The sequence below is a fragment of the Malassezia pachydermatis genome (assembly GCF_001278385.1).
Source record: "Malassezia pachydermatis strain CBS 1879 chromosome Unknown scaffold1, whole genome shotgun sequence".
Classification (NCBI taxonomy): Eukaryota; Fungi; Basidiomycota; class Malasseziomycetes; order Malasseziales; family Malasseziaceae; genus Malassezia; species Malassezia pachydermatis.
Window position 1 is genome coordinate 632322 of NW_017253138.1, and position 25506 is coordinate 657827.

The following is a 25506-nucleotide window of genomic DNA, read 5'->3' on the forward strand; positions in this document are numbered from 1 at the left end:
ATAGTGCCGTTGCCTATCATTGCAGCAGGGGCCACGCGACCACCGGTCCGGTCACCAGAGCATATATCCTGTTGTAATTTAGGGCGCTTTGCGGATGGTGTAGCAGAGCTGCGCATGCACATGGAAGAAACAAAGCGTGGAGAGAGACGCAGCAAGACCCAAGCCTTGTCTGCTATGGGCAAGGGGAATGAAGATGCATCCTCGTCCAACCTGTCACCGCCGCCGCATGCCTCCCGGCATGCCACACGCAAAGCTGGACGTATGCCACCCCTTCCGCCGCTTGTTTTTGATACAACTCCTGGAGCTAGCATATCCAAAGGCCATCCGCCGCCTATTGCAACTGGCGCCAGTACGCCGCGGTACCCTGAGCCGCGAACCAGGCCGAGGTTCTTTGGCCTTGAGGAGGCGCCTACATTCTACCCGACATGGGACGAATTCCAAGACCCACTCAAGTACATTCAATGGGTCGCTCGCCCCGATGGTGGCAATGGGGCTGCCTGCGGTATCGCTAAAATCGTCCCACCATCTGGCTGGCAAATGGACTGTGTTGTCGACGAACAAACGTTCCGATTCCGAACTCGCGTCCAGCGATTGAATGAGCTGAGTGCCGAGCGTCGTGTGTCGCAAAACTATACGGACCAACTCGAGCAGTTCCATGTCCAGCAAGGGCATGGCCGCTTGCACATACCGCGGCTTTCTCAGAGCCCTGTGGATCTGTATGCACTCAAGCGGTGCGTCGAGGCTGCCGAGCGCCCTGTGGACTGGGATGCCATCGCCCAATGGCTCGGATACGACCTATCACTGGTCCCGAAAGCATCTAGCGTGCTCGCCTCTGCGTATACCCAACTTGTTGCGCCGTTCGAAGCGTTTTTGCGAGCGGCATCCACTGGCTTGTCTATGTCGCCTTCCACCAACGGTAGTACCGCGGCGCTGAAGGATACCACCAATATAACAAAAGCGTGTGCTACGTGCCAACGTGAGGCTGCCAGTGTTCAATGCATTGACTGCGAGCGTGCGTTTCACCTTTCATGTGTGTCCCCGCCTCTGTCAGAGCCCCCTCGTGACGACTGGGTCTGTCCTGCGTGTCTACTTCAGACAGGCGCAGATTTTGGGTTTGAGGACGGAGAGACACACAGTTTGTACAGTTTCTGGCAACGCTGTGGTGCGTTTGAAGCGCTTTGGGCTGAGCGGGCGGCTAAGCAAGGCGCCTCGCAGTGGCGTGATCGAGCCTCCCTCTCTGTCCATGAACGTGAGGACCTGATTGAGGCCGAATTTTGGCGACTGGTTCACAGTAGGCACGAGCTGGTCGACGTGGAATACGGGGCGGATGTGCACTCTACAACGCATGGGCATGCGTCCCCTACAATGGAGTGCCAGCCCCTCAATGTGTACAGTCGCAGTGGCTGGAATCTGAACAACATGCCGATCTTGAGCGAATCTTTGTTACGCTACATTCGATCAGAGATCAGTGGCATGACCGTGCCCTGGATTTACCTGGGGATGCTATTCTCTGCGTTCTGCTGGCACAACGAGGACCATTATACCTATTCGATCAATTACCAGCACTGGGGGGCACCCAAGACATGGTACGGTGTGCCGGGTGCGGACGCGGAGAAGTTTGAGGCAGCCATGCGAAAGATTGCGCCAGAGCTCTTTGCGTCCTGCCCCGATCTCCTACTCCAGCTGGTCACGATGATGAGCCCAGCGTTGGCACAGCAAGAAGGTGTCCGGGTCTATGCTTGCAATCAGCGCGCGAACGAGTTTGTGGTCACTTTCCCCAAGGCGTATCACTCGGGCTTCAATCAGGGCTTCAATCTCAATGAGGCAGTGAACTTTGCGCTCCCTGACTGGGTTATGCAGGGCTTAGAGTGTGTTCAGCGGTACCAAGAGCATGCTAGGCAACCTGTCTTCTCGCATGATGAACTGCTTGTGACCATTGCTCTGCACAATCAGCACCTGTCCACGGCCCTGTGGCTTCAGCCGGCTTTCGATGACATGGTTACGCGCGAGCTGGCGGCGCGTGAGCAGGTCCGGACCCAAATTCTTCACGCACGTGCGTCACGGGGCGCGATGGAAGAGGCCTACGATACCGACGGCGAGGTGCCCTGTGCGCATTGCAAGACGCTGTGCTACCTCAGTCACGTGGTATCGGCGGATCGCTCCCACACCGTCGCGTCGTGCCTGGCGCATGCCGCGCAAGTGCATGGCGCCGCGCCGGGCGCTTGGCTCTTGCGTGTGCGCCATGATGATGCTTTCTTGAAACTACATGCTCACCGTCTACACGAGCGTGCCTCCGTACCAGTGGCTTGGCAGCAGCGCGTGCGTAAATTGCTGGAGCAGCATCCTCGGCCGCCTATTCGCACGCTGCGGATGCTTGTCCAGGAAGGCGAGAAGATTCATTTCCCACTTCCTGAGCTGGAGCAGTTACGCGCGTTCCTCGTGCGTGCCGAGCCATGGATTGTGCAAGCACAGGCTTTCCTGTCACGTCGCCAAGCCAAGCCTGCGAAGGTGGGCCGACGCACGAAGCGTGCTCGTTCTTCCACACCACCGACGCCCTCGATGGAGGATACGAACGCTGATACCAAGCGCACGCCCGATGCCTTGCTTGCGCTCCAAGCTCGTATCCCGACGTTGCCCTTTGAAGCGCCGGAACTGCAAGCCATTGACGGCGTCGTCGAGCAGATGAATACGTTCTGTGAGCAAGCGTCCGCGTTCTTGGAGCTGCACTGCGAGGTACGTGAGGCTGTGCAGCGCGTGGACGAAGCGGAGCGTACGCTGGGTCAAGGTGAGCTTCTTCAAGTGGATCTGCCGCAGGTCAAGGCGCTGCGCCGATGGATTGCGCATGTGCGTTGGTTTTCCGAGGTCCATGGGATCGGGACTGGTTTCTTGTCGTACGAGGAGGTACAAGAGCTGCTCACGGAGGCGCAGGCCTGCGACGTACCAGTCTCGCATCCTTGTCGTCAAGATCTCCTAGCGCGAGCTCAAGCGGGCGAAGTGTGGCAGCACAAGGCGCAATCGTTGCTGGACGAAGCGCCTTCGATCACACAGGGTGATCTACAAGCGCTTCTCGACGTGCCTGCCCACGTTGCGACGCCCAGCGAGTTGCGGGCGCGCGTGCATTCGCTGGAGCACAAAGCAGCGCAATGGCACGACACACTCACGCGTGTCCACGAAGCGACGCAGCCTTCTCATGGCCGTGGGCCGCCTACGGAGACGGCCGCCAAGGCAGACGATGAGCCCCTGTTTCTGGCAGAGACACGTCGTGTCCTCTACGAGGCGCAGGCCGCGCGCCTGGACCTCCCTCTGGCCTCCGAACTCGCCAATGCCGTGGCATTGCATGATCAGTGGAATGCAGAGCTGCATCAAATTCTGCAGTACCGAACAGGCGCTGCCGCCAAGGCACCTGTCCCGCTGGACGAGGTGGATATCCCTGCAGCGCGTGCCTTCTGTGAGCGTACGATTCGCACGGCGTCCGCTGACGCAGTGAATCGCCAGGCTCGTGATGCGCCCTCGTACGATACGCTATGGACGTATCCACCTGTCCCTTATCCTCCGAAGCACTCAACGGAAGCTCCATGCTTGTGTATGGACCCCCACATGGATCGGGCTGCGTCCGTGGCGTGTGCTGGATGCGCGACAGTGTACCATTTGCGATGCTTAGAGCGCAAGTCCAAGCCACCCAAGTCATGGCGCTGTGCCTTTTGTGACGATACGCAGCTCCCTAGCTGGCTAGCGTCGCGTCGCGCAGTCTCGCAATTGCCCCTCGTTGCCCTGTTTCAGAACAAGGCATTCCAGTGGGATCAGTTCCGCTTCGTCCCGTCGAACTATGCACGCTTGCAAGCAGCCGTTCGTGCGACTGTGGAGTTTGGCGTTGCCGTAAGCATGCAGTTCCGCCAAGGGGCTTTGCCTGCCTCCTTGCTGGATCCTGTACAGCCTACGCACCCTGCGGCCCCGCCAAGTGCGCAACTCCGTCACATTGCGCGTCGTGCGTTTGCATGCCCTATCAATGTGCTGCTCATCGGCGACGCTACGCCTCAGGCGCACGTGCCAAGTGTTCTGGATGTATGCCTTCCTGCCTTCCACATTCAGCCTTCGAAACCTACCTCGCTGAAGAAGAAACGCGCACCACGCTCTACGGACGCATCGTCCCGCCGCCGCGCGAAGCGCGCCCGCCTGCTCTTTATGGAAGAGCAGATCCTAGCTTCGGCGCCCGCAGAGACCAACGTCTACTGCTATTGCCGCCGACCTGACAATGGGACCATGGTCCAGTGTGATAGATGCTCCCACTGGTTCCACAGTGCATGCATGTGCATTGACGATCCTAGTGGCCTGCAGGAAAAGTGGTTCTGTCCGTGCTGCTGCTTCCGCTTGCGTACTCGGTACCCCTGGGCCGAAGTCAAGATTCGCGATGCTACGCGGCACTTGGATGTGCCTCCCGACGTATTTGTCGATGTCCCAGCGAGTCTCAAGTCCGAGACGGAGCCAGTGCTGAAACGACAAGCGTGGATGACCAACAAACGCATCATCCTGACGCTCTCGGGCTTTGAGCCGGCAGTGCCAGCACCCGACGTCGACGTAGAGTCAGCGACGCCAGCACCCCCATCCGATCGCCCTGACAAGCGAGCTCGAACAGCATCGCCATCGCCTCTTCTTACACCGGCAGACGAGGCATGTCATCGCGCCGGACAGGCCAACCTGCTTCGCCGTGGCGTAAGCGAAGCGATGATGCGTGCGTACCCCATGGGATGGGACGGCGAGTCAATCGTGTGCCATGTGGCGCCTGATCGACATATTGTATTGGGGCCCAGCATTGTCCTCGCCGCCGACGATCCAGATGGATCACGGCTTGTCCGTATGGCCTTGGAGGGCTTGGTCCCATGGGCGCACGTACGTACGTCGTCCGCTTGGCCACCTGCGTCCACACCTGCACCTGGACCATTGATTCCACGTCCGGATCGACAGGCAACGCCGCAGGGTGGTCCTCACGTGTCGCTGCCTACCCTTCCTCCCCCTTCTTCCACGCCCTTCCCTCGTCCGATGCTACAGGCATCGCACGGATCTGGTTGGCTGGAGATCGATGCCTCCATGCCCATGCCACGGCCCTCCTTGCCACCGCTGCATCAGATCGACCAGGATCGCGCGGCGTTGTCCCTGCCGTCTTCGCATCCTCTTCCTGCGTCGACCGAGGCATGGAGTGCGCCACCATCTCGCCAGGGCGATCTTCCACCGCTACGTACTTCTCCCCCATGACTATTTATTCTATAGGACGCAACCAACGAACCAATCGATCGATGGAGTACGAATTCGTTTCTGCGTCGCCCTTTATTAGGATACGACACAACGCGGCGAGACGTGCACACACCGCCATCACTGCCATACACGTAGGCGTATGCATCGGCGCAGGAGGTGTTCGCAGGTGCGTCTGCAAGCGACCGAAGCATACTTCGCACGCTTCCTCCAACGCTTGGAGAGATTGCTGCCACTGCAAGACAGCGTCGTACGCGGCGGCTCGGTACACGGGGTCGCATGCCGTTTCCAGCGGCGGTGTATCATGCTTGGGCATCGTATCCCAGGACACTGTAGGTGTGGCGGACCAAAAAGCCTCATACAGCCGCACCAAGCTCGTGAGAGCTTGCACACTCATGGCCGGCTCATCTGCCACACTTGCCGAGGATGGGTATAAAGCGCCGCCTCGTGCTTTTTTCACACTTTGTGCAAGTGAGCCAGTGATGACATCACAGCCACGCTTATGAACGCGCTGAACGGGACGCCACCACACCATATGTCGAAACTGTGCATGCGATTTGTACCATAACCGATGAAGTATATGCACTTCACTTGCCATTTCTCGTAGCACAGGCAGGAACGTTCGATGCCATTTGCGAAGTCGAATCGGAGGCGAAGGAGGTTTTGCCTTGTCTTTCTTTGCACGGCGCTCGTCAACTGACGGCCGCGCCTCCGCTACCTTGCGCGAGGCGGACCCCATCCATCCATCGAAATCGTCCGTACGTAATGGAGTCCGCACCTGGCTGGGGCCAGAACGAGGGTGGCTTTAGTCAGCGGTGCACTTCGTGCGGGCGCACGCGACGCGACGCGCCGCCACCTCGTATCCCAACACGGAGGCTACCATGGACGGTACGTGTCGTAATGCCACAGCAGCTAACCTACCATAGGATACAGCGAGAATCCGTTTGGACAAAACTATACCAGTGGTGCTGGCGGCTACGGAGGCGGCGGCTTCTTTGGTGGCGGTGAGAGCAGCCAGGATGGTAATACTCGTGTATGTGGCAGACATATCCAGGCTCGTACTAACGCCTCATGCAGCGTGGGACCAACTCTTTGCGTCCTGTGACTATTCGCCAGGTGCTGAACGCGTCGCAACCACACTCAGATGCCCCTTTTGTCTTTGACGATGCGGAACTGAGCCAAGTCTCGTTGGTCGCGTGGATCCGCAGTATTAACCGCAACACGACCAATGTGCAGTACACATTGGATGATGGTACGGGACAAATTGATGTGCGTCAATGGGTGGACCACTCTCTGGATGAAGGCGGCCAGACGGAAGAGTTTACGTACGTGCCACGGTTCTGGCTAACAATGCAGCGAGAACCAATTCGTGCGCATCCTGGGCGAGATTAAGTCATTCAACAACAAGCGCAGCATCACAGCAGCATCTGTGGCTGTGATTGAGGATCATAATGAGTACCTTTTCCACCAGCTCGAGGTTATTCAGGCTCATTTGGCGCTTCTTAAGGGTGGATCGGTACGTCTCACCTGTCTGACTCACATCCAGACGTCCAAAGTACCAGCCAGCAGTGTCGAGGCATCTGCATACAATGATGCTGCATTGAATTCAGCTGATCCCATGGCGACAGACCTCTCTCACCTGACGCCTCTGCAGCGCAAGATCTACCAGGCTATTGCCGCCGAGGCACCGGACTGGCCGGAGGGTGTCGACATCCAGCAGGTCTTCCAACGCTGCAAGAATACCGACCCGGCCCAGGTTCAGTACGTACAAACTACTTTCTCACGTGCAGGGATGCCATTGATGAGCTTGCCAACGATGGTTACATTTACCAAGCTAGTGACGAGACGCACTACCTTACCACGGCTGGATAATTGGCATATCTTTGATAGATTGACCACTTTAGATATATATGGACGTATAGTACAAACACATTCGATATGTGAAGCGGCACAAGGTTCTTTCGAGTGCATGCATATATGGGGCATAGCAAACCATGTGCAGAAGGCCACCATTTACTCCAAGAAGCGCACATCACCACGCTTTGGTTCTTTGTATGGTCAGAGAAAGCATAAAATACATACGAATCAGAGGGTGCAGTTGAGCTAGGTACACACAGGCCCACATAATGTAGCAGCAAGCCAGCGTCATCACGGCACTCGTGCGAATCAGTCTGTTATATGTTAGGTCTCTTTGTTTTCGCCTCCAACGCACACTTGGTTGGGTCCCTTGGGCGTAGTCATCCAGATGGCAGTGCCTACCAGCACGGCAAGGATTAGCACACCGATTGTTGTCCAACCCGACATGGTACACCGAGATGTATTGCGATGTGAACGGGCCGTCCTGCCCTCGCCGCTCAGGCTTTATCACGTGACCATACACGCAGGAGGGTCGAGGGCGAAAGCACACCCACGTCTTCGTGCGGCAGGGACGTGCATTTTCTTCTCTGCGGCGTGCGTTGGTGTGCATGGATCTGGGTCTAGGACGTGTCCAGGCGCTACTGCAGCGTGTTGGATCGCCACATACCAAGTTCCCTGTGATTCATGTGGCAGGCACAAATGGGAAGGGTAGTACGACGGCGTACTTAGCTGCACTATTATCGCAGGGCGCTGGTATTCGCTCGGCACGCTTCAACTCACCTCACTTGGTCACAGCGCGTGATAGTGTACGGCTTTCAAATGGAGAGCCTATTGATGAAGTGACGTGGAATCTCGCTGTGCAGCGAACGCAGGCAGCTGACGCTCGTGACACGCCGATTGGGGCGACACCGTTTGAGCTGCTTACTGTTCAAGCCTTGCTGGCATACACACTCTTACCACAGGCACAGCAACCGGAAGTGCTTGTGATTGAAGTAGGTGTAGGTGGCAGGCTTGATGCGACCAATGTCTTCCCCTCGGACAATGTCTTGGCCAGCGTGATTTGCCCTATCGCCAAAGATCATGAAAACTTGCTTGGCCATGGCCTTGCTGCGATTGCCCGGGAAAAGGTAGGTATCCTAAAATCGAACGGCCTGTGTGTTGTAGCGGACCAAACGCCTGTGTTCCGTATCCCACCATCGACCTCCCTCCTCCCGCCGCCTTCGTCTGAGGTCATGAGCAGTATTGTTGAGGCATGCCAAGCGCAGCAAGCTTCTGTGGCTTTCACGCAAGTCCCCTGGTCATCAATTCAGCTATGCAGTACACATCCTCCCTTGCGTGCACCTGTCCAATTTTCATTGCCTTTGTACGAACCGATGACTATCACGGAAGGTGCTTCGTCGACGGCCCAAATGCATATACCTGTCACGCTCGAGGCTTCCCTCTCTCGTGTTTCTGGTGCGAGCACCGCACTTCAAACACTATGGAGCATTGCTACTTTGCCAATGCACTCTTCTCCAGCTGGTCCTGATCGTTGGCATGATATCCGCGCGCGCATTCGGACCCATCTCTTCCCTGACAACAAGCCTTCTCCGTCTCTCACGGCCAGTCTTGGGCAGTGTCGATGGGAGGGTCGATGTGAATGGCATAGTTTAGGCTCGCTGCCTTTACTATTGGATGGCGCACATAATGTGGCATCAGCTTGGGCATTGCGGCAGTATTTGGAGCAATGCTTGCATGGTCTGCCGCCTGTTACCATATCCTGGATCATGGCTTTCTCCCAAGGCAAAGATGTGGAGAGTATGCTGGACATTTTTTTGGCGGCGCACCCTGGCATGACGCATCGTGTAGCGTTTGTCCCCTTTTCTACGCCAGTAGAAGGCATGCCATGGGTTCGCTCCATGCCGCCATCGCAGCTTGTGGAATCAGCCCAGCGTTTCTCGGTGCCTACTAGCTCGTATACCTCTTTGTCCGATGCTTTGCACGCAACGTCGTCGTCTGACACTTCTCATATGCATTTGGTCGTCGTATGTGGGAGTTTGTACCTCGTGAGCGACTTTTACCGTACTAATGCTCTTGTTACATAGTTGGCTACGTTGTATTCATAGAACATAAGGCAGGCCTTCTCTTTTCAGGCATATATTGTATGTGAAACGAGCATAGGCGGGAATATTACAGCTACCTGTACTCTTGCACCTGAGACATTTCTACGTTAGGAAGGTCTGGGGACGGGGAGGATGGGTGAAGAGACGTGAAAAGAGAATTGGTCGGGGATTGAGGCATGGACGCCTGCACAGCACCATTATGCGGTTCTATCTCACTCGTTTCGGACGCCGTGGACAGCAGACTCGATACAGCGCGAGCCGCATTGTGTACGCTGCGTAGGGCCACGGAGGGCGAAATGTGCCAGGCCGGTAAGGGGAAGCCTGTGGAAGGTGCTGTCTCCGTCGTGGCGGTGGTGGGCCCAGGTGTATGGGTCGTCGAGCTCTCCGGCAGACGGATGCCCAAGTCATAGTGGCGGTCCGTCGTCGTGCCCGTAGGCTCAACAGTGGGAGAAACCACGGGGGGCCACGAGGCCGCTGCGACGTAATCTAGGGGTCCATTTTCCTCAACGTTTTGGGCTTCCTGTGCGCGTAAAGTAGCTGTCGCAGGATCACTTTCATGTACAGATAAATCACCAGCAATAATAGGCGGTGGGAAAGGGTGGTGGCCTGTCCCGCCTTGTGGTGGCATGTCGTTTAGATGAGTAAGGGCGGTGGTATCGTCGCTCATTTCCGCCAAATCATTGGACTCAATGCTGGCAGCACTTACGCCACGCAGCGATGGAAGGTGGGGCCCTTCCGATGTGAATGTAGATGGTACATGACGGGCGCCCAAAGGCCGGTCGTAATGCGAGACAGGCGCTGCTGTCGGGCCGGACGTAGGCATAGGTGGCAGGCCAGTGTCAGCCGTATGGCCCGTGAGGGACCGCATGCCCGTGTTGGCAGTGCTAGGCGTCACATGAGGCTCAGGTCCTGCCACCGTCGTGGGCACCTCTTCTTGCATAGGTACAGGCTGAGGCACGGGCATGGGCACGGCCACCGAGACGGATGCTGCACGGGCCTTGTCTTCCTCTGTACGGGCACTGCACCAGTATCGATGGCCCATTTGCCAGCCTTTGCTTTGGCACTGCTTGCTGCAATACTTCGCCTTGCGGCAACGCCGGCACTTGGCAAACTCTCGCGGGTAACTCTCCCACTTGCCACAAAGCATATTGGCACATTGACGGATACCCCCACGGGATTCATCTTTGCGGCACGCATTGCGCATTACCACGCCAGCCCAATACTGGATTTCTGGTGCAAGGCGTGGGTACAGCGAGCACAACATTCCCGATACGCCTGGGCTACGCGAAGGACGGTGGGTGAAGCGCTCCGCCACGCTAAACACATTCTGGATTACAGGGTCGCTAGGCTGCCAGGATCGGTTGGGTAGGGTATCCTCTGGCCACTCGGGGCAAAAGAACATATCTTCACGTACATCAGCATTGTGGAAAAATTGGCGAACGTGGGGGTATTTGGACAAGTACGCAAGGAGCTGCAAGCTCAAAAGAATTTCTTCTTCACGGAACACGGGCGGTTGAACAGGCGCCGGCGGAGGCAAGGGCTGTGTCGGCGTTGGCGTTTGCCACATTTGTGCGCGGGTGGTCTCGTCTGGCAACGAGCCCTGCTGTGCACGCGGCGTCTGTGCCATATCCACGCGAGAGGCCTCAGCCCGCGGCGTTTGGACGGTGGCATTGCTCTTGGTAGCCAATGCTTCCGCCGTCGTATCACACGCATCCATGTCTTCCGATGCCTCCATTTCCTCCGCACATTCACTCGTCGTAGCGCTCACACTGGTACTTGCATCGCTAACCACACGGTTCGATCCCATCGATTCCTCTGACAAACGAGGCTCCCCCGTACCTGCGGGGAATAGCGTGGTGTCATTCCCATGAATCGTATCCATATTCATATCCACATCTGACGTGCCTGGTATTTGCGTTTGCGCAGGCACAGGCGTAAAAGTGGCGGAGTTTGCCATCGTTACTGTGGCGGGTGTAGGTGACGGGTATATCGAGCGCTGCGTTTCTTGCTGCGTCGAATGCTGGTCATGAAATGTCTGCACAGCATGTTGTTGCTGCGCATGGATCGCATGCGCCGCGCTTAAGTAGTTATCCAACACCTTGATAATAATAGGGACCATTCCTGCTTCCACAACACGTGTTCGAATAGCCTCGCTTCCTCGTACACCAATATTGACAACGCACTGAAAGGCCAAGCTCCATTTCCAATTCAGCTGCATATCTGCCAGCATATTGGGGTCGCGGTCCACCGATGAGAGAGCAAGACTCCGTGGAATCTGTCTCAAGATGTGAATCAGTCGCTCCAAACCACCATCCAGCGTTACCATCTCGCGAATGCGAGGCGACGTGGATGCCAGATAGGCGAAGTGATTCAACGAATTGACCAGCGGCAATGTCGCTGTGCAATCCAATGCTGGATAGGTTAGTATAGTCCCGACAAGAAGAGGAGAGACATGGTAGGCCAAGGTCATAATCAGATAACATGTTTCGACAGGTACAACCGTAGCACGTAGGCTCTTGGATGTGTTCCGTGCTTGACTCTATATTGGTTGTGATCATCAGAAAGGTGACATGCCTAGCCGCTGTCCTCAACATAGACAACGAACCAGGCGTCACCATCCTTCTGCCCACCATATCCTGCCCCTTTCAGAATACGTACCTCGACGATCATACACCACAGCACTGATGGATAGACATGCCCGGTTCTGACCCGGGTTGCTAAAATTGCTTTCCCTCATTGTCTAGAAGCCTGGTTTCCCTGGCACAAAAATGCAAGCGGGAGACTTGTTGCTCGGCTCTGGACACACAGTGTTACCAGAATCCTACTGGGTCTACAACTGCCAATGTCAATTAAGATTGGAAGTCCAAAGCACCCAACGTATAAGCGCACAAGTCCGAGTTCACAAGCTTGTCCTAACCAGACTACTAGTGGCGGGTAAAGAACGCTCCTAGCGGCCTTGGTTTTGCGTCACTAGACAAAGGGGATACTTATGTAATTTTTTTCCATCCTGTCGATGTCATTCAAAGAACGTCGAGCCAATCACCGGATCCGGAAAAGCCAGCGACGCGCTCGTCGTAGATTGTTTTGTAGGATAGGGTTAGGGACGCTTGTAAGCTGGAAGACAAGTTTGATGGAGCTGATAGTTGGTGCACGATAGCCACTCGTCCACATCCGATACGTTAAGGCAGGTATACTTGCCTACAACGCTACGTCATATAGCGAGCCTTGCGTAGCGTACTATAATGTCCGATAGCGGCACATGTGGAGGTACTAGGTGCTACGTCCTTGTCCCTTTGCCTCTTGGTACGCTGTGTAAGCCCTGACCATGAGTGAAGGGGTGTTCCGGCCCAGAGGCCATGATATTTCAGAGCATGCTTCGGGGCATGCTGCTTATCTCGACTCATTGGAAGAGGCAGTGAACCGCCAAATCGATACTGATGTGAAAGCGCTGATGGACAACTTCAAGGAAATCATTAACTTGAGCCGTGTACGTGAAAGCACGCCTAGACGTACTAACCTGTATAGATTGGCGGAAAAGATCACTACGATATGAATCGAGAGTCTTTTGTGATGGAAACTCGTGCTGATAGTATGGTTCGCGCGACACAATCACTCTACTTGCTATCCGATGCCCTTAAACTGTCCTTGTTATTATCTCAATCCCAAATGTCTGAGGTTCGAGATCAGGAAGCAAATGATCTACTGGCTCAAACGGAAAAGCATAAGCAAGAATGCAGCCGTCTACTAGCTGAGCGCTGGCTCACAGGGGCAGCCTTGGCCGAGAAAGATCCTCCGTCGTCCTCGATTCAAGAACCTCAGACGTCGCATACGAACGACATGGAGCAAGAGCCCATATTGTAATGTCCATTCTTTTTGTTCTATTTGTACTGTTTTAAGCCACATATAGGCCAGGTGCAGACATCCATTCTCATAAGTACAAAGCTTGTCATGTCAGCGTCATCATCTTCTCAAGCCGGAAGAAAGATATCTCTTGCCATTCCAATTACACAAATTCTTGACCAACAAATAGAGTAAACAAATAAACAAACAATGGATCTAGTCATACAGGCCGGAAGTAGCAAAATGAATGATGAAATGGGTATAAATTATGCCAATGCTTGAGGGAAGGGCCAACTAAACAAATTAGTCTTCACGCAAGTGCCAGCCACTTTCTTCATCCATGCTAACGCGACGGCGTGAGCGGCGCCAATCCCTTCCGGCTGCAGGGCCCGTTGAAGGTCGGCGCTCTGAGCCCTCATAGTCTTCTGTGAAGCTCTCAAAGTCATCATCGACAGTGTCAAGCGCCGAGTCGCCACCGTACGACGTACCACGGCGACCGCGGGAACCCAGCGAGATGGGCGCGGACACATGACGCACTTGACGAGGCCCACCGCGGATCGATGTATGAGGACGCATGACCGAGTCACCATCGGTGGTAATACTGGGCGCTGACCATGTTGGCACGCCGGCATTGGTGCCGCCTGTACCTGCAGCCATAGGCGCCTCACCCAGTCCAGCACGAACGCTGTTCACTGTGTGACGCGAATAGGCACCGCCATAATGGTTGGACGAGCTAGCCACCGTACTCGAATCATCTGAAATCGTATCAGAGTTGCTAGGATCGCTGTAAGCGGCGCCACGGCGCGAATAGCCACGGCGAGTAGCACTGGAGCTGCTGTCGGTCTCCGTGTACGAGCTGTCGCGGTACGTGTTGCTGCTTTCAGTAACACCTTCATAAATGTCCTTCTCCTTGTAGCGAGTGTCACCACCGCGGCCCAAGGTGGTTGCGCCACCGATAGGACCACCCTTGGCACGGTACATCATAGGGTTGTGTACAGACGAAATGGGCGCCTCGCGCTGGTGCTTGTACTCCCATGCACGGGTACCCCATTCATAGAATGGCTCACTGATCGAGTCTTGATCCACAAATAGGAACATGTAGGCCACCATGAACAGATCAAAAGCAAAGAACGCAACTTGGATACCAAACGTAGCATAAGCCATACCCACGACCCAGTTGATCATATCACACAGGTGGTTCCAGTTGCTGGGCTTCGGATAGTGGTAGTATCCATCCCAAATACAGTTTTCATGGCCACGGTAGTCAGCAGCATAAGCCAGGGCAGCACTGATCCAAATGGCCGACATACCAAAGAGGAAGAAGATCTCAATCTTCATGGTAAACATGATCCAAAGCATACTTCCGCGGCGCATGAATGAGAGGGAGGGCAGGAAGATAAAGTAGCCAAAGTAGATAATGCAGGTTAAGAAACCAATCATGGTCATGAAGATCATACTACTCATGGGCGGGAATATCATAGGCTGGTGTGACATGAAATAGTTAATCACCACAGCTGTCATAATAGACGTGGCAAGGGCCATTAGACAAGTCAAAACTGTGAAGATAAAGCGGATCACCAGGAGTGACTTCGGGTTCGGCGTCCAGTGCATATTCTCCGGCTTTTGAGCCGGAGTCGTGAGCGAGTAGCGCTCAGGGAGAACCATGGTATATAATGTGAGGAAGTACGTCGCTTGTGGGGTAAAGTATCTTTCACTTGTACGCTTCTACTTTACGCGCTAGCAGAGGGGTGAGGTGTCGCGTAGCGGCAGGGTAGAGTCCAAGGCGATCCCTTCTGGTCACAAGAACGGCTGGGATGCGGAGAAAAAAGCGAGCGCGCAATTCGCGTGCTACTTGTTCTGCATTTTCCCCACGTCTTGAAACGCTTAGCCAATATAAAGCGCAACGCGCTGCAAAAACTACTGTTGTGATTGGCTGTTTACGTGTCTGGCGGCCTCAAAACGGAAAGAGAGGCTATATCACTTGGGGTTGTTGGGAGTCACATCACGTGCAGCTAAAGCGCGCATCAAAAGCGCGTCTATGGTTTCTTACACGCTCATGCGCATATCAATCTTGCCGTGCGGTGCATAATTAAGCAACTCCACGTCGTTGTACTGGATATCATCAATGCAGTCCACTGCACGACGTAGATGGATTGTGGGGAAGGGACGCGGTTCGCGGATGATCTGTTGCTTCAGCGGCTCCACATGATCCAGGTAGACGTGTGCGTCACCCATGACCAAGGTGAATGTCGTGGCTTCACACCCCGTGACAGCGGCAATGAAATGTGTCAGTAGCGAGTAGCTAGCAATGTTGAAAGGGACACCAAGACCCAAGTCGCAGGAACGCTGGTACATTTGGCACGAAAGACCCGGTTTCTTGCCTTGTGCCTTTTCTTCTTCCGACGGCAGCGATACAAAGAATTGGCATAGAATATGGCATGGAGGCAAAGCCATCTTGTCTAAATCCGCAGGGTTCCAGGCGGAGAGCAGAATACGGCGGTCTGTCGGGTTGGTGCGGATCTGTTCAATGACCTTTGCTAGCTGGTCAACACCTTGACCCGTGTAATCCGTGTCTGCATCAATGTATTTTGCACCAAAGTGACGCCATTGGAAGCCATAGACAGGGCCCAAATCGCCTTCACGCCTATGGCCCAGCCCGCGCTTCTCCAGGAAGTCTTTGGAACCGTTGCCATCCCAAATGTGAATGTCGCGGTCGCTCAAGAGCTTTGAGTCTGTTTTCCCGCCAATGAACCAAAGGAGTTCTTCCAAGACACCGCGGAAAAATACGCGCTTGGTGGTTAGCAATGGCAGCTTGCCCCCACTCAAATCAAACTGGAGGGACTGCTTCGGGCCAAACATGGCGATCGTACCAGTTCCAGTACGGTCCTGACGGACTTCGCCATGGCGAATTACGGACGCCACGAGCTCAAGGTATTGGTACTCTTCATGGCACGGGCGTAAGTCCACGGTAGAGCGGAGCTTTGTATGAAGGCTGGGGGAGAATAGACCAATCAATGCGGGCTCATCGTACGTGTGGTGCGCATACGAGAGGACTGCTGTGCCGGAGGTGCTCATTACCAACGAGCGAGCGAAAGTAATAGGCATCCGCAGGAAGCGCGACATCAGAACTTTGCTAAAGTGGCCATGTGTAAATACAATGACATCTTTGTGCAACGACGAGTGAAGGCCACGTACGATCGCTACAATACGGTCGGCGCGGTCGCTAATTTCTTGAGGCGATTCGCCTGGCATCGATGGATCATTGGGATCGTTTGGAGCACCATCGTTATAGATATCCCAGCCTGGATGCATCTCGCGAATTTCATTTGTCTAAGAGTGAGTATGCCATACCACCTACTCTCTTTCCTTCGTACGCTGCTGGTCAGTAGATCGGGTTACACGTACCGCCATAGTCCCATTCACGGCAATCGTCGACCACTTGGACTTCCGGCAGACCCATCTTCTTGCGTTCTTCCTCTGTACCCAGTACATGCTCCATCGTTTCCACACATCGCTTTCGTGGGCTACGAAGAATGGCACCAATGTTCTGGTATTGGATCACAGCATCAGGGGCGAGGCCCACGAGCATCTCGCCAAACTGCTTGGCCTCTTGCACACCTTCAGGCAGAAGGTCCAAGTCGGTACGGCCAGTATAACGACCGTTCTTGGCCCATTCTGTCGCCCCATGACGGATCAAGATCAGTCGTGGCAATGGCACTGGCATAATAGTCAAGTGTCCGTGACAGGCTGTGTCTGAGCGGCCTGGCGCGCCCACGCGCGTTGAAGCGGCTCTCCATGTGGCACTGTTTAGAATTTTCGGCCGAGAGGCACACGTCCTTTCATCGTCGTCAACCGGGGCCGTACGTGTGCGTTACCAACGCAGCAAAGCAACACTGTTTTGTTGTCTGTGAGACGACGTTGATTGTCGCGGCTTCTGTCCTGCGCATCATACCTGTTTCTCTGTAGGCTGTGTACCCATGGAGTCACGGCCCCCTGTCATGCGTGGCACTTCGCCACGCCCCCCCATGCCAGGTTCTACGTCGGCGATGCGTCCTGGTCCGCCTCGTGCAGGTTCGGCACCGGCGCGACCGCCTGGTGCTCCCAACGCCGCATCGGTACGGCCGCCTAGTCAAGTTTCTTTGCAGGGACGACGTAGTCCTATGCCGCCACCACGTTCGCCTGCCCCCTCGGCTCGTCCTATGCAAGGACGGCCTCCTGCGCCTGGCGCACGACCTCCTGCTGCCCAGGCTCAGGCACCTGGCGCGCGTCCTCCTATGCCTGCGCGTTCTCCAGCACCAGGTGCCCGGCCCCCGATGCCTGCTCGCTCGCCGGCGCCAGGCGCACGGCCTGGGATGCCGCCCCCTCGCTCTCCCGCTCCGCCTCGCACAGGCACTACGTCGCAACCCGGCACGCCCGCGAGTGCCCAGACTTTGCCCGCTTCGATGCAGCGCATGAAGTTGCAAGGTGTGCCGGCACGACCTCCGGCTATGGCGGCTACAGAGCCGCCTGAATCGGTGACGCCCACTGCAGCCGTCCCACGTCCACCGGCGCCCACCGCGGCACCAGCGCCCCCTGCTGGTGTGGCACGAACAAAGCGTGCGGCGCGTGCGTACCACCAGGACGCGACAGCGCCTGCCTCGTCAGGTTGGAACGATGTCATGGCTCGTCCGCCGCCTCCACAGGCCGAGTGGCAGCAGCAAGCCGCCCAACGTGCCGAGTACCGCGCAGCGCAGCAAGCTAGGCCTATGGAGGACGACAATAACTTTGACTCTGCGTTGGATCAGATTCCCGGTTCGCGCAATGTGCTCTCAGCAGCGCAGCGAGCGGCCAACCGTGCAGCTTTGCAAGGTTCGGCAAGTGCGCCTATGCGCAATGTATCCGGCCAAGCGGCTCTGCAGGGTATGCCAACGACCAATGCCAACGATCGTGCTGGACGTCCTAAAATTGATCCGGACCACATTCCTAGTCCTGTGGATGCACAATATGCCGACCAGCAATTCTTCTACCATGAGTTCTTTGGTACCTGCAGCCGCGAAGGCATGCCGCTGAGTACCACCAACTTTGCTGCGATTGATCAGGGCAATTGCTCGCCCAAGTTTATGCGGCTCACAACATACTGCATGCCATCGTCTGACGAGGTCGCTCAGGCGTCGAAGCTTCCGATTGCGTTGACTGTGCAGCCGTTTGCACAACTTCGTGCAGACGAGGCGCCGGTCCCTGTGACCGACCCAGGTGCCTCTGGCCCGCCGCGATGCAAGCGGTGCCGTGCGTACATCAACCCATGGTGCTTGTTTGTGGAAGGTGGCTCGAAATGGATTTGCTGTTTGTGCGGTACCGCCTCGGAAGTGTCGCAGGACTACTTTTGCAATCTGGATATCAATGGCCGCCGCGCCGACTTGGACCAGCGCCCTGAGCTGACGCATGGCTCCGTAGACTTTTTGGTTCCGACCGAGTACTGGGCTGTGCAGGCCCCGACTGATGTCTCGGCGATGTTGCCCGTCTCGACGATTGTGCCGACCATGACCAAAAAGCTCACGACCACCACCAAGCTACGTGACAACGTGGACCGCCTTGCGAACGTCGACACTGGCAACGAGTCTGCGAACTCCGCAGCGAAGGTCGCGCAAGCTGCGGGGGATGCGGCCCTGGATTCCCTGCATTTGGGCAAGGGCCACACCACAGTGCGTGCGCCTCGACCCATGACGTACATGTTTGTGATTGACGTGAGCTTCAGTGCTGTGCGATGCGGTTCCTTGAAAGTCTGCACTCGCGCCATCAAGCATGCATTGTACGGCTCGACCGAGCAAGGCGCCGCGCCGCCCTCCGACGATCAGCATGGCGCGCCAGGCTTTGGCTTGCCTCCGGGCAGCAAGGTGTGCATTCTGACGTTTGATCAGGCGCTCCACTTTTACAACTTGGATGCCAGTCTGGGCCAGGCGCAGATGATCTACATGGCTGACATTGAAGACCCCTTTGTACCCATCAGCCAAGGTTTGTTGGTCGATCCATGGGCCTCGCGTAGTGTTATTGAAGGCTTGCTGAACGATCTTCCCAACCTTTTCGCTTCGACCACCGTCGCGGAGGCAGCGCTGGGTGCGGTCGTGCGTGCCTCCCAAGCCGTGCTCAATGGCATTGGTGGCCAGCTGAACTTGTTCCTTTCCACGATTCCCACGGTGGGTCCTGGCAAGTTGAAGCATCGCGAAGATACAAAACTCTACGGCACCGAGCAAGAAAAGAATCTGTTTACAGCACAGGACGCCTTTTACCAGAAGATTGGCGTGGATCTCGCTTTGGCTGGCGTGGGTGTCAACACGTTCTTCTTCCCAAGTCAATACATTGACGTGGCATCGATTGGGTACTTGGCTGGTGAGACGGGTGGTGAGCTCTTCTTCCATCCTCGCTTTGATCCCGTGCGTGATGGCGCGCGTGTGATGGCAGAGGTGCAGCGCATGATTCTACGCGAGACCGCGTACAATGTGACGACGCGTATTCGTTGCTCGCACGGTCTTCGTGTCGTCAAGCACTTTGGCAACTTCCATCGCCATGGCCTCACGGATTTGGAGATGGGTACATGGGACGCGGACAAGGCTTTCTCCGCTCTCATCAAGCATGAGGCTCGTCTAGAAGAGTCACGCGAGGCCTACTTCCAGTCCGCTACCCTGTACACGGCAGCCAGGGGCGAGCGTCGTGTGCGTGTGCATACCATGGCGGTGCCTGTGTCCTCTACACTGGGCAACGTCTTCCGCTACGCAGATATGGACTCCACGGTCGCGCACTATGCGAAGGAAGCAGCCACGCTGGCGCATACCAAGTCGTTGAAGGATGTGCGTAGCTACCTGACATCGCGCTGTGTCGCGATTCTGCTGGCGTACCGAAAGAACTGCGCATCCACTACGAGTCCTGGCCAGCTTATCTTGCCAGAAAGCTACAAACTATTCCCATTGTACACATTGGCGCTCATGAAGAACAAAGCCATCAAGGGCGGTAATGTGACTTCGGATGTGCGTGTATACTTCTTCCGCCTTTTGCTTTCTCACGGTGTGGGCGCGATTATGTCGTTGTTGTACCCTCGCATGGTAGCATTGCACACGCTCTCGCCGGAAGACGGTTTCCCTATTGTCCCCGCCCAGGGTCTTACCCCGGAGAAGCAGATGGTCGAAGATGCGCTGCTCAAAGTAGTACACGTGCCTCGGGCTATGCGGCCCTCCTTCTTGCGCATGGAACCACATGGTGCATACCTCCTTGACAATGGCGAATGGTGCCTGCTATGGCTCGGTGCCGAGGTGAACCCCAAGTTCTTGGAAGACTTGTACGGCGTTACCTCGCTGGATGAGATGGATCCACGCATGACTTCACTGCCCAAGCTTCCTACAAAGCTCTCGCAGCAGGTGCGTGGCTTGATCCAGAGCTATGCAGAGCAACGTGGCAAGGCAACACTCCAAGTGGTCATGGCGCGTCAAAACCGTGACGGCATGGAGGTCGAGTTTGCCAACAATTTGGTCGAAGACCAAAACAACGACGCTATGAGCTATGTTGACTACTTGTGCCATGTCCACCGCGTAATTTCGTCGGATATGAGCTCCGGGAAGGAGGATAAAAATAGTAGCTCTGGCTCGCTTTGGAAGACGTTCATGTAGTCAGGCAGTGGACATAAACACTTGGTCGCGTCATGCGCTGCAAGTGGAGGAGGCGTCGATGTCGGCGTCGGCCATGCCCGGTCAGCTGGTCTCGCGTGTCACGGCAGGCCGGCGATAGTTTTGGCAGCCACGTGGGTATGAAGAAGGAAGACCCCGCGTCATTCCAAGTGCATGGTAGAGTCGTATTTGTTTATCGCAGTTGGTGTATGGCATGACGAGCAACGAGCAACAAGAGGAGGCTCCGTCACCACCATCAAATCGCAGTAATGCGCCAAATGTGGTAACACAGAAACGACTCTGGCCTAGTCTCATTGCTGGTGGCTGTGCAGGGGCGACAAGCCGCACGTTGGTCAGCCCTTTAGAACGTTTGAAAAGTGCGTATGGCTCAGAAGTTCATACTGACATCAAAAGTTATCATGTATGTGATATGTGTATGAAGACTTACAAGGCAGGCAGGTACAACCCATGCCCAAAAAGGGTGAAAAGAAAGCATACGCCGGTGTCTGGAAGGGTCTTTCTAAGATCTGGCAGGAAGAAGGGTTCCTAGGTTTCATGCGGGGAAATACGTTGAATTGCTTGCGCATTGCGCCGTACAGCGCTGTGCAATTCTCTACATACGAGGTCATGAAACAATGGCTCTCTCATCCCGTCGAATACGTGTATACTCACGAAGATGGATCCAAGAGTAACATCATTGTACGTGAGCTCGGCACGATAGAGCGCCTTGTAGCTGGTGCTGTGGCTGGTTTCACGAGTGTTGTATCCACATATCCTCTCGATTTGGTCCGCTCGCGTATCTCAATCGCTACGGCTTCCATGTACACGCAAAATATCCGTAAAGGGGCGCCGTTACCACGCGTTCCTGGCGTATGGGAGACCACAGTGAAAGTATATCGGGAGGAAGGAGGCATTCGTGGCCTGTACCGCGGCTGCATTCCAACCAGTGTTGGTGTAGCGCCGTACGTGGCCTTCAATTTTGTATTTTATGAAAGCGCACGAGCCTTCTTTACGCAGAAGGATGGTACACCACCTGGCCCGATTACCAAGCTGCTAATTGGTGCTTGGGCCGGTGCCGTTAGTCAGACACTCACGTACCCACTCGACGTAATCCGGCGTCGTATGCAAGTGTCTGGCATGAGGGACTCAAAGCTGGGTGTACGCGACAAGGGTGGTATTGATGCCATTCGGAATATTGTCCGCACTAGCGGATTCAAAGGTCTGTATTATGGCCTCTTCCCCAACCTATTAAAAGTGGCCCCATCAACAGGCGCCTACTTCCTTACCTACGAGCTTGTGACAGGCTTGATTGATCGCAAGTAGTTCCATTAGTTTGTATATTGCATGCAGTCTTTCGATTTGATGGAGTTACAATGCACAGAGCCATCTACTACGATTTGTGAAAGGAAATATCAATAACTATACAAGTTGTGTTACTAAAACAACAGTGGTGAACGAAGAAGGGTGCTAGACATGCCACATGACAAGCAAGGCAATATTCAAATAATTTAAAGTGTTTGGCTGGAAGCCAACACCACCGACATACAGTGAAGCTTACCGTTGGTTCGCTGCCCGCAGGTGTTGTTGTAAGTTTGATGTCGGCATCTGACGTGGGCCCGACATACGATGATGAGGCTGGGCAGGCACATCGTTCCAATGCTCTGTCTGTCCTTCCGGCATCAGCACAGGGCCTCGCTCATAACCCACAGTTTGGCCAGAGGAGGGCGAGGACACGTGAGCCAACTGTTGTGAGGACGGCGCGAAGAATGGATTTGAGTACGTCGACCCAGACGTGGGCGGGGCCATCTCGTACGTATAGCCCGCAGGCGCTTGGTTACGAGGTGGTGCGGCCTCGTATGTGTAGCCTGCAGGGGCTTGATCAGGGCTTGGCGTAGGCATGGGCTGTGCAAACAAGTCCGTCGAAGAAGGCGGCATCATGGCGGCACTAGGACCTGTAGGGTGACCCTTTGCATAATGGCCACTCAAATTCGAAAGGCTAATAGCCGAATCATTACCCTGCATCATGGGTAAATGGGATGAATCATAGGGGTCATTAAAGGAGCGCATGTAAGGTGCTGGAGCACCAGTAGTGCCGGGGGTCGACATGCCAGCAAGGGAAGGAGCATAGCCAGTACCTCCTGAAGAGCGCGGCGCAGATGGCCGACCCACGCTCGCATAGTTGGCCAAAAAGCGCTTCTGGCGACTCCGACGAAGTACGAAGAAAAGAATTGCAGCCAAAAGCAATAGACCAACGATAACACCCACAACAATACCAGCAATCGCGCCGCCAGATAGACCGTCATTGACAGAGCCATCAGGGTTCTCTGACGTAGCTTTATTTGTAAATTTAGAGTTCGTTTTGGGTGATGGCAACGGTGCAGGTGAAGATTGTGCCGTTAAAGCGAAAGGTACAGGACCCATGTCTTTGCCACCCAGCTGGACAAACTTGCCGTGGCTAGGCACACCATTCACGGTAGCAAATAGCAATGCAGGTCCGGGAACGAAAATGTTTATATTGGTCGGCATTGGGTTTACAATAAATGTAACAGATCCGTCGTCGTGCACATCAAAAGAGTTTTCCAGCTGCAATGAACGTTGTCCGAAGTTTATGGCATGTGTCGAAAACCCTGGACGAATTACCATAAATTTAGTTTTGTTGGCCATGTCATTAGCATTGTTGTTAGGATTCATGTACTTTGCACCAATCGTAACGTTGAACGAGGAACCACCGTACGAAATAGTGTCTGGCATTTGATCAGGGACAGGGCGAGTCTTGAAATAGTAGTCGGGATACCATTGTTCCACCGCGTATGTCGTATTGAAGCTCTCATACTGTGTATCCAGCTGGTCCATAGTAGGCAAAATGGAAACATCCATATGCGGATTGGACCCAGCAACAAGCACAGAGCCATCGGGGATAAGAAGAGCCGAAGAGTGATACAAACGTGCAATGGAAGAGGATCCCAAGTCACTGTATCGAAGACGCTGACCCAAAGGCTTATCAGGATTGTAGATAACGGGCCGGTAGGTGGGCATTTGACTCATACCTTCCAGATAAACTGTACTACCGTCCTTTGCTTTTACTGTATTCCATGTTGTGTTGCCATAGCCAGCCAAACCACGAGAAGCACCATTTACAATGACCATCTCACCCGTAGGAAGATGAATAAACTGTCCCATGCTGCGAGGCTCTGGCAATTTATCTTCACGAACATACTTGGCATTTTTAATCATTGTACCATCAGGCTTCTCCGGAGTGATAGAAGAACAGTCCGTGCTTCCAGCCCGTTCATACACATTGATGCGTGGTGCAGTGTAGTCACCCCATTCGGAGTCTGACATGTTGTTAAATCCACCACAGAACAGAATAGAGGGCGTGTATTGGTTTGCTGGAGTTAGCGGTTTCATAGCAGTCGCGCCAGAGGCTGGGTATACACGGATAACCTTGTCAGGCATGTCATCTAAATCATAGTATTTGTCCTTTTGCCAATCCCACAACGTCGTACTGTAATTTGCTTGCATAAAGATCTTTCCAGAAGGCATCAAATAGGTGTGAGCGTACATGTTGAGGCCACTTGTCTTGACCATAAATTGACTAATAGCGGGCTTTGGCTTGCCAGCAGGAGGCCAAAACTCATACGAGGGGTTGGAGCCACCCTGGTCCCATTGTCCAGGCGTAGGTGGATTTTTACCATCTGTCGAGTAAACAGGATCGACGTTAGGGTAGTTACGGTTAATAAAGCCACCATTGGTCGCACCGCCAATGATGACTACGGAACCATCAGCGAGACCCTCAATGGCTGGATACCAGCGCGCGGAGTCCATTTGATTGGGACTGTTGTATTCATCATCCCATTGCAACTTAGAGCTGTCTTCCTGTGGCTCCATAATACGCACGACACGGCGACCATCCATATCGTTGTACGGTGCCGCAGGACCAGCAAGGTTGTTTTGACCGCTTGCATCCTTGACATTTTGGCCACCATACGAAATAGCGCTGTTACCACCCACAACAATATAGGAACCATTACCAAGGGTGGCACCAGCAGCACAAAAGGGGTTGGTGGTAGCATCCAGGCCACGCACACTGAAGTCATTTAGATTGACAATAGATGCCCAGGTTGGCTTTCCTGATGCCGTTTTTTGAGGGTTGTTTTCAACCTTATCGAAAATGAAGGCCGTATCTTGGTTTGCCAAACCAAGCATCATAGCTGACGCCAACGAATCCTGCAGTACCACATTGTATTGATTAGCAGATTTATCAGCCGAGGCGAACCCCCAGCTGACCATAGCTAGGAGTGTGCCGAAATGCAGGAAAAGGCGTGTCATGTAGAGACAAGAGCCTGAATGTTTGGCAGTGTATACCAAGTGTTGAAGGTGTGAAAGGACCCCTCACGTCAGGCACAACAGAACCCAAACGTGTCAGCGTAAAATCACGTAGACCTAGCCAACACATGCAGCCCATGTGTTTTCGATGGCGGACTACCGTTACATGCATGAAGTCCATTGCTTTTTTGGCCTATCCGCAACGTGCTTTTTCTGCCTGCACAGCAAGTGAGTTTGCGTCCAGTGTCGCCTGCACGCCTTGGCTTCGGGCAAATGGCTGATTGATTGATTTTAGTGAAATAACTTCTATGGGCACAATCTATGGCCTTCTAGGCTGAAGAAGACTAAGGACTGCTTCCTCGCCTAAGCCTCATTCGTTTTAGTAAGACGGATGTTGAGCCGGTTCATGCCCGCTCGAGGAGATGAAACCAGGGCGAGAAATAATTTGCCCGCCGGAGGAAGCCGTAAAACGGGCAAGAGTACCCCGGCCGAAACAACAC

At 54.7% G+C, this 25506-nt stretch overlaps 10 protein-coding genes across 10 annotated transcripts; 6 read left to right on the plus strand and 4 right to left on the minus strand.

Annotated features, from left to right (window-relative positions):
* Positions 1-174: 174 nt before the first annotated feature.
* Positions 175-5250, plus strand: Malapachy_3244 (rum1 protein; the record flags this gene model as incomplete). The annotated part of the gene is made up of 2 exons (XM_018137721.1): positions 175-4062; positions 4402-5250. 2 exons carry the CDS (start codon positions 175-177, stop codon positions 5248-5250), a joined length of 4737 nt encoding a protein of 1578 aa, XP_017993477.1.
* Positions 5251-6318: 1068 nt separating this feature from the next.
* Malapachy_3240 (rfa2-dna replication factor 36 kda subunit) lies at positions 6319-7119 on the plus strand (the record flags this gene model as incomplete). The annotated part of the gene is made up of 3 exons (XM_018137717.1): positions 6319-6572; positions 6604-7008; positions 7038-7119. The coding sequence occupies 3 exons, from the start codon at positions 6319-6321 to the stop codon at positions 7117-7119; spliced, it is 741 nt and encodes a 246-aa protein (XP_017993481.1).
* A 141-nt stretch (positions 7120-7260) lies between these two features.
* Malapachy_3249 (vacuolar atp synthase subunit h) lies at positions 7261-7551 on the minus strand (the record flags this gene model as incomplete). Its single annotated transcript, XM_018137726.1, has 3 exons — positions 7261-7295; positions 7330-7418; positions 7460-7551. 3 exons carry the CDS (start codon positions 7549-7551, stop codon positions 7261-7263), a joined length of 216 nt encoding a protein of 71 aa, XP_017993484.1.
* Positions 7552-7712: 161 nt separating this feature from the next.
* Malapachy_3265 (folylpolyglutamate synthase) lies at positions 7713-9188 on the plus strand (the record flags this gene model as incomplete). The annotated part of the gene is made up of 1 exon (XM_018137739.1): positions 7713-9188. One exon carries the CDS (start codon positions 7713-7715, stop codon positions 9186-9188), a length of 1476 nt encoding a protein of 491 aa, XP_017993591.1.
* Positions 9189-12531: 3343 nt separating this feature from the next.
* On the plus strand, positions 12532-13067 carry Malapachy_3270 (hypothetical protein; the record flags this gene model as incomplete). Its single annotated transcript, XM_018137744.1, has 2 exons — positions 12532-12693; positions 12732-13067. The coding sequence occupies 2 exons, from the start codon at positions 12532-12534 to the stop codon at positions 13065-13067; spliced, it is 498 nt and encodes a 165-aa protein (XP_017993645.1).
* A 282-nt stretch (positions 13068-13349) lies between these two features.
* Malapachy_3275 (hypothetical protein) lies at positions 13350-14711 on the minus strand (the record flags this gene model as incomplete). The annotated part of the gene is made up of 1 exon (XM_018137749.1): positions 13350-14711. The coding sequence occupies one exon, from the start codon at positions 14709-14711 to the stop codon at positions 13350-13352; it is 1362 nt and encodes a 453-aa protein (XP_017993640.1).
* Positions 14712-15092: 381 nt separating this feature from the next.
* On the minus strand, positions 15093-16770 carry Malapachy_3256 (thymidylate synthase; the record flags this gene model as incomplete). Its single annotated transcript, XM_018137732.1, has 3 exons — positions 15093-16376; positions 16405-16421; positions 16452-16770. 3 exons carry the CDS (start codon positions 16768-16770, stop codon positions 15093-15095), a joined length of 1620 nt encoding a protein of 539 aa, XP_017993541.1.
* Positions 16771-17023: 253 nt separating this feature from the next.
* On the plus strand, positions 17024-20683 carry Malapachy_3241 (protein transport protein sec24c; the record flags this gene model as incomplete). Its single annotated transcript, XM_018137718.1, has 1 exon — positions 17024-20683. One exon carries the CDS (start codon positions 17024-17026, stop codon positions 20681-20683), a length of 3660 nt encoding a protein of 1219 aa, XP_017993482.1.
* A 211-nt stretch (positions 20684-20894) lies between these two features.
* Positions 20895-22003, plus strand: Malapachy_3246 (mitochondrial carrier; the record flags this gene model as incomplete). The annotated part of the gene is made up of 2 exons (XM_018137723.1): positions 20895-21057; positions 21174-22003. The coding sequence occupies 2 exons, from the start codon at positions 20895-20897 to the stop codon at positions 22001-22003; spliced, it is 993 nt and encodes a 330-aa protein (XP_017993475.1).
* Positions 22004-22234: 231 nt separating this feature from the next.
* On the minus strand, positions 22235-25009 carry Malapachy_3273 (hypothetical protein; the record flags this gene model as incomplete). Its single annotated transcript, XM_018137747.1, has 1 exon — positions 22235-25009. One exon carries the CDS (start codon positions 25007-25009, stop codon positions 22235-22237), a length of 2775 nt encoding a protein of 924 aa, XP_017993642.1.
* Between the last annotated feature and the right edge of the window lie 497 nt (positions 25010-25506).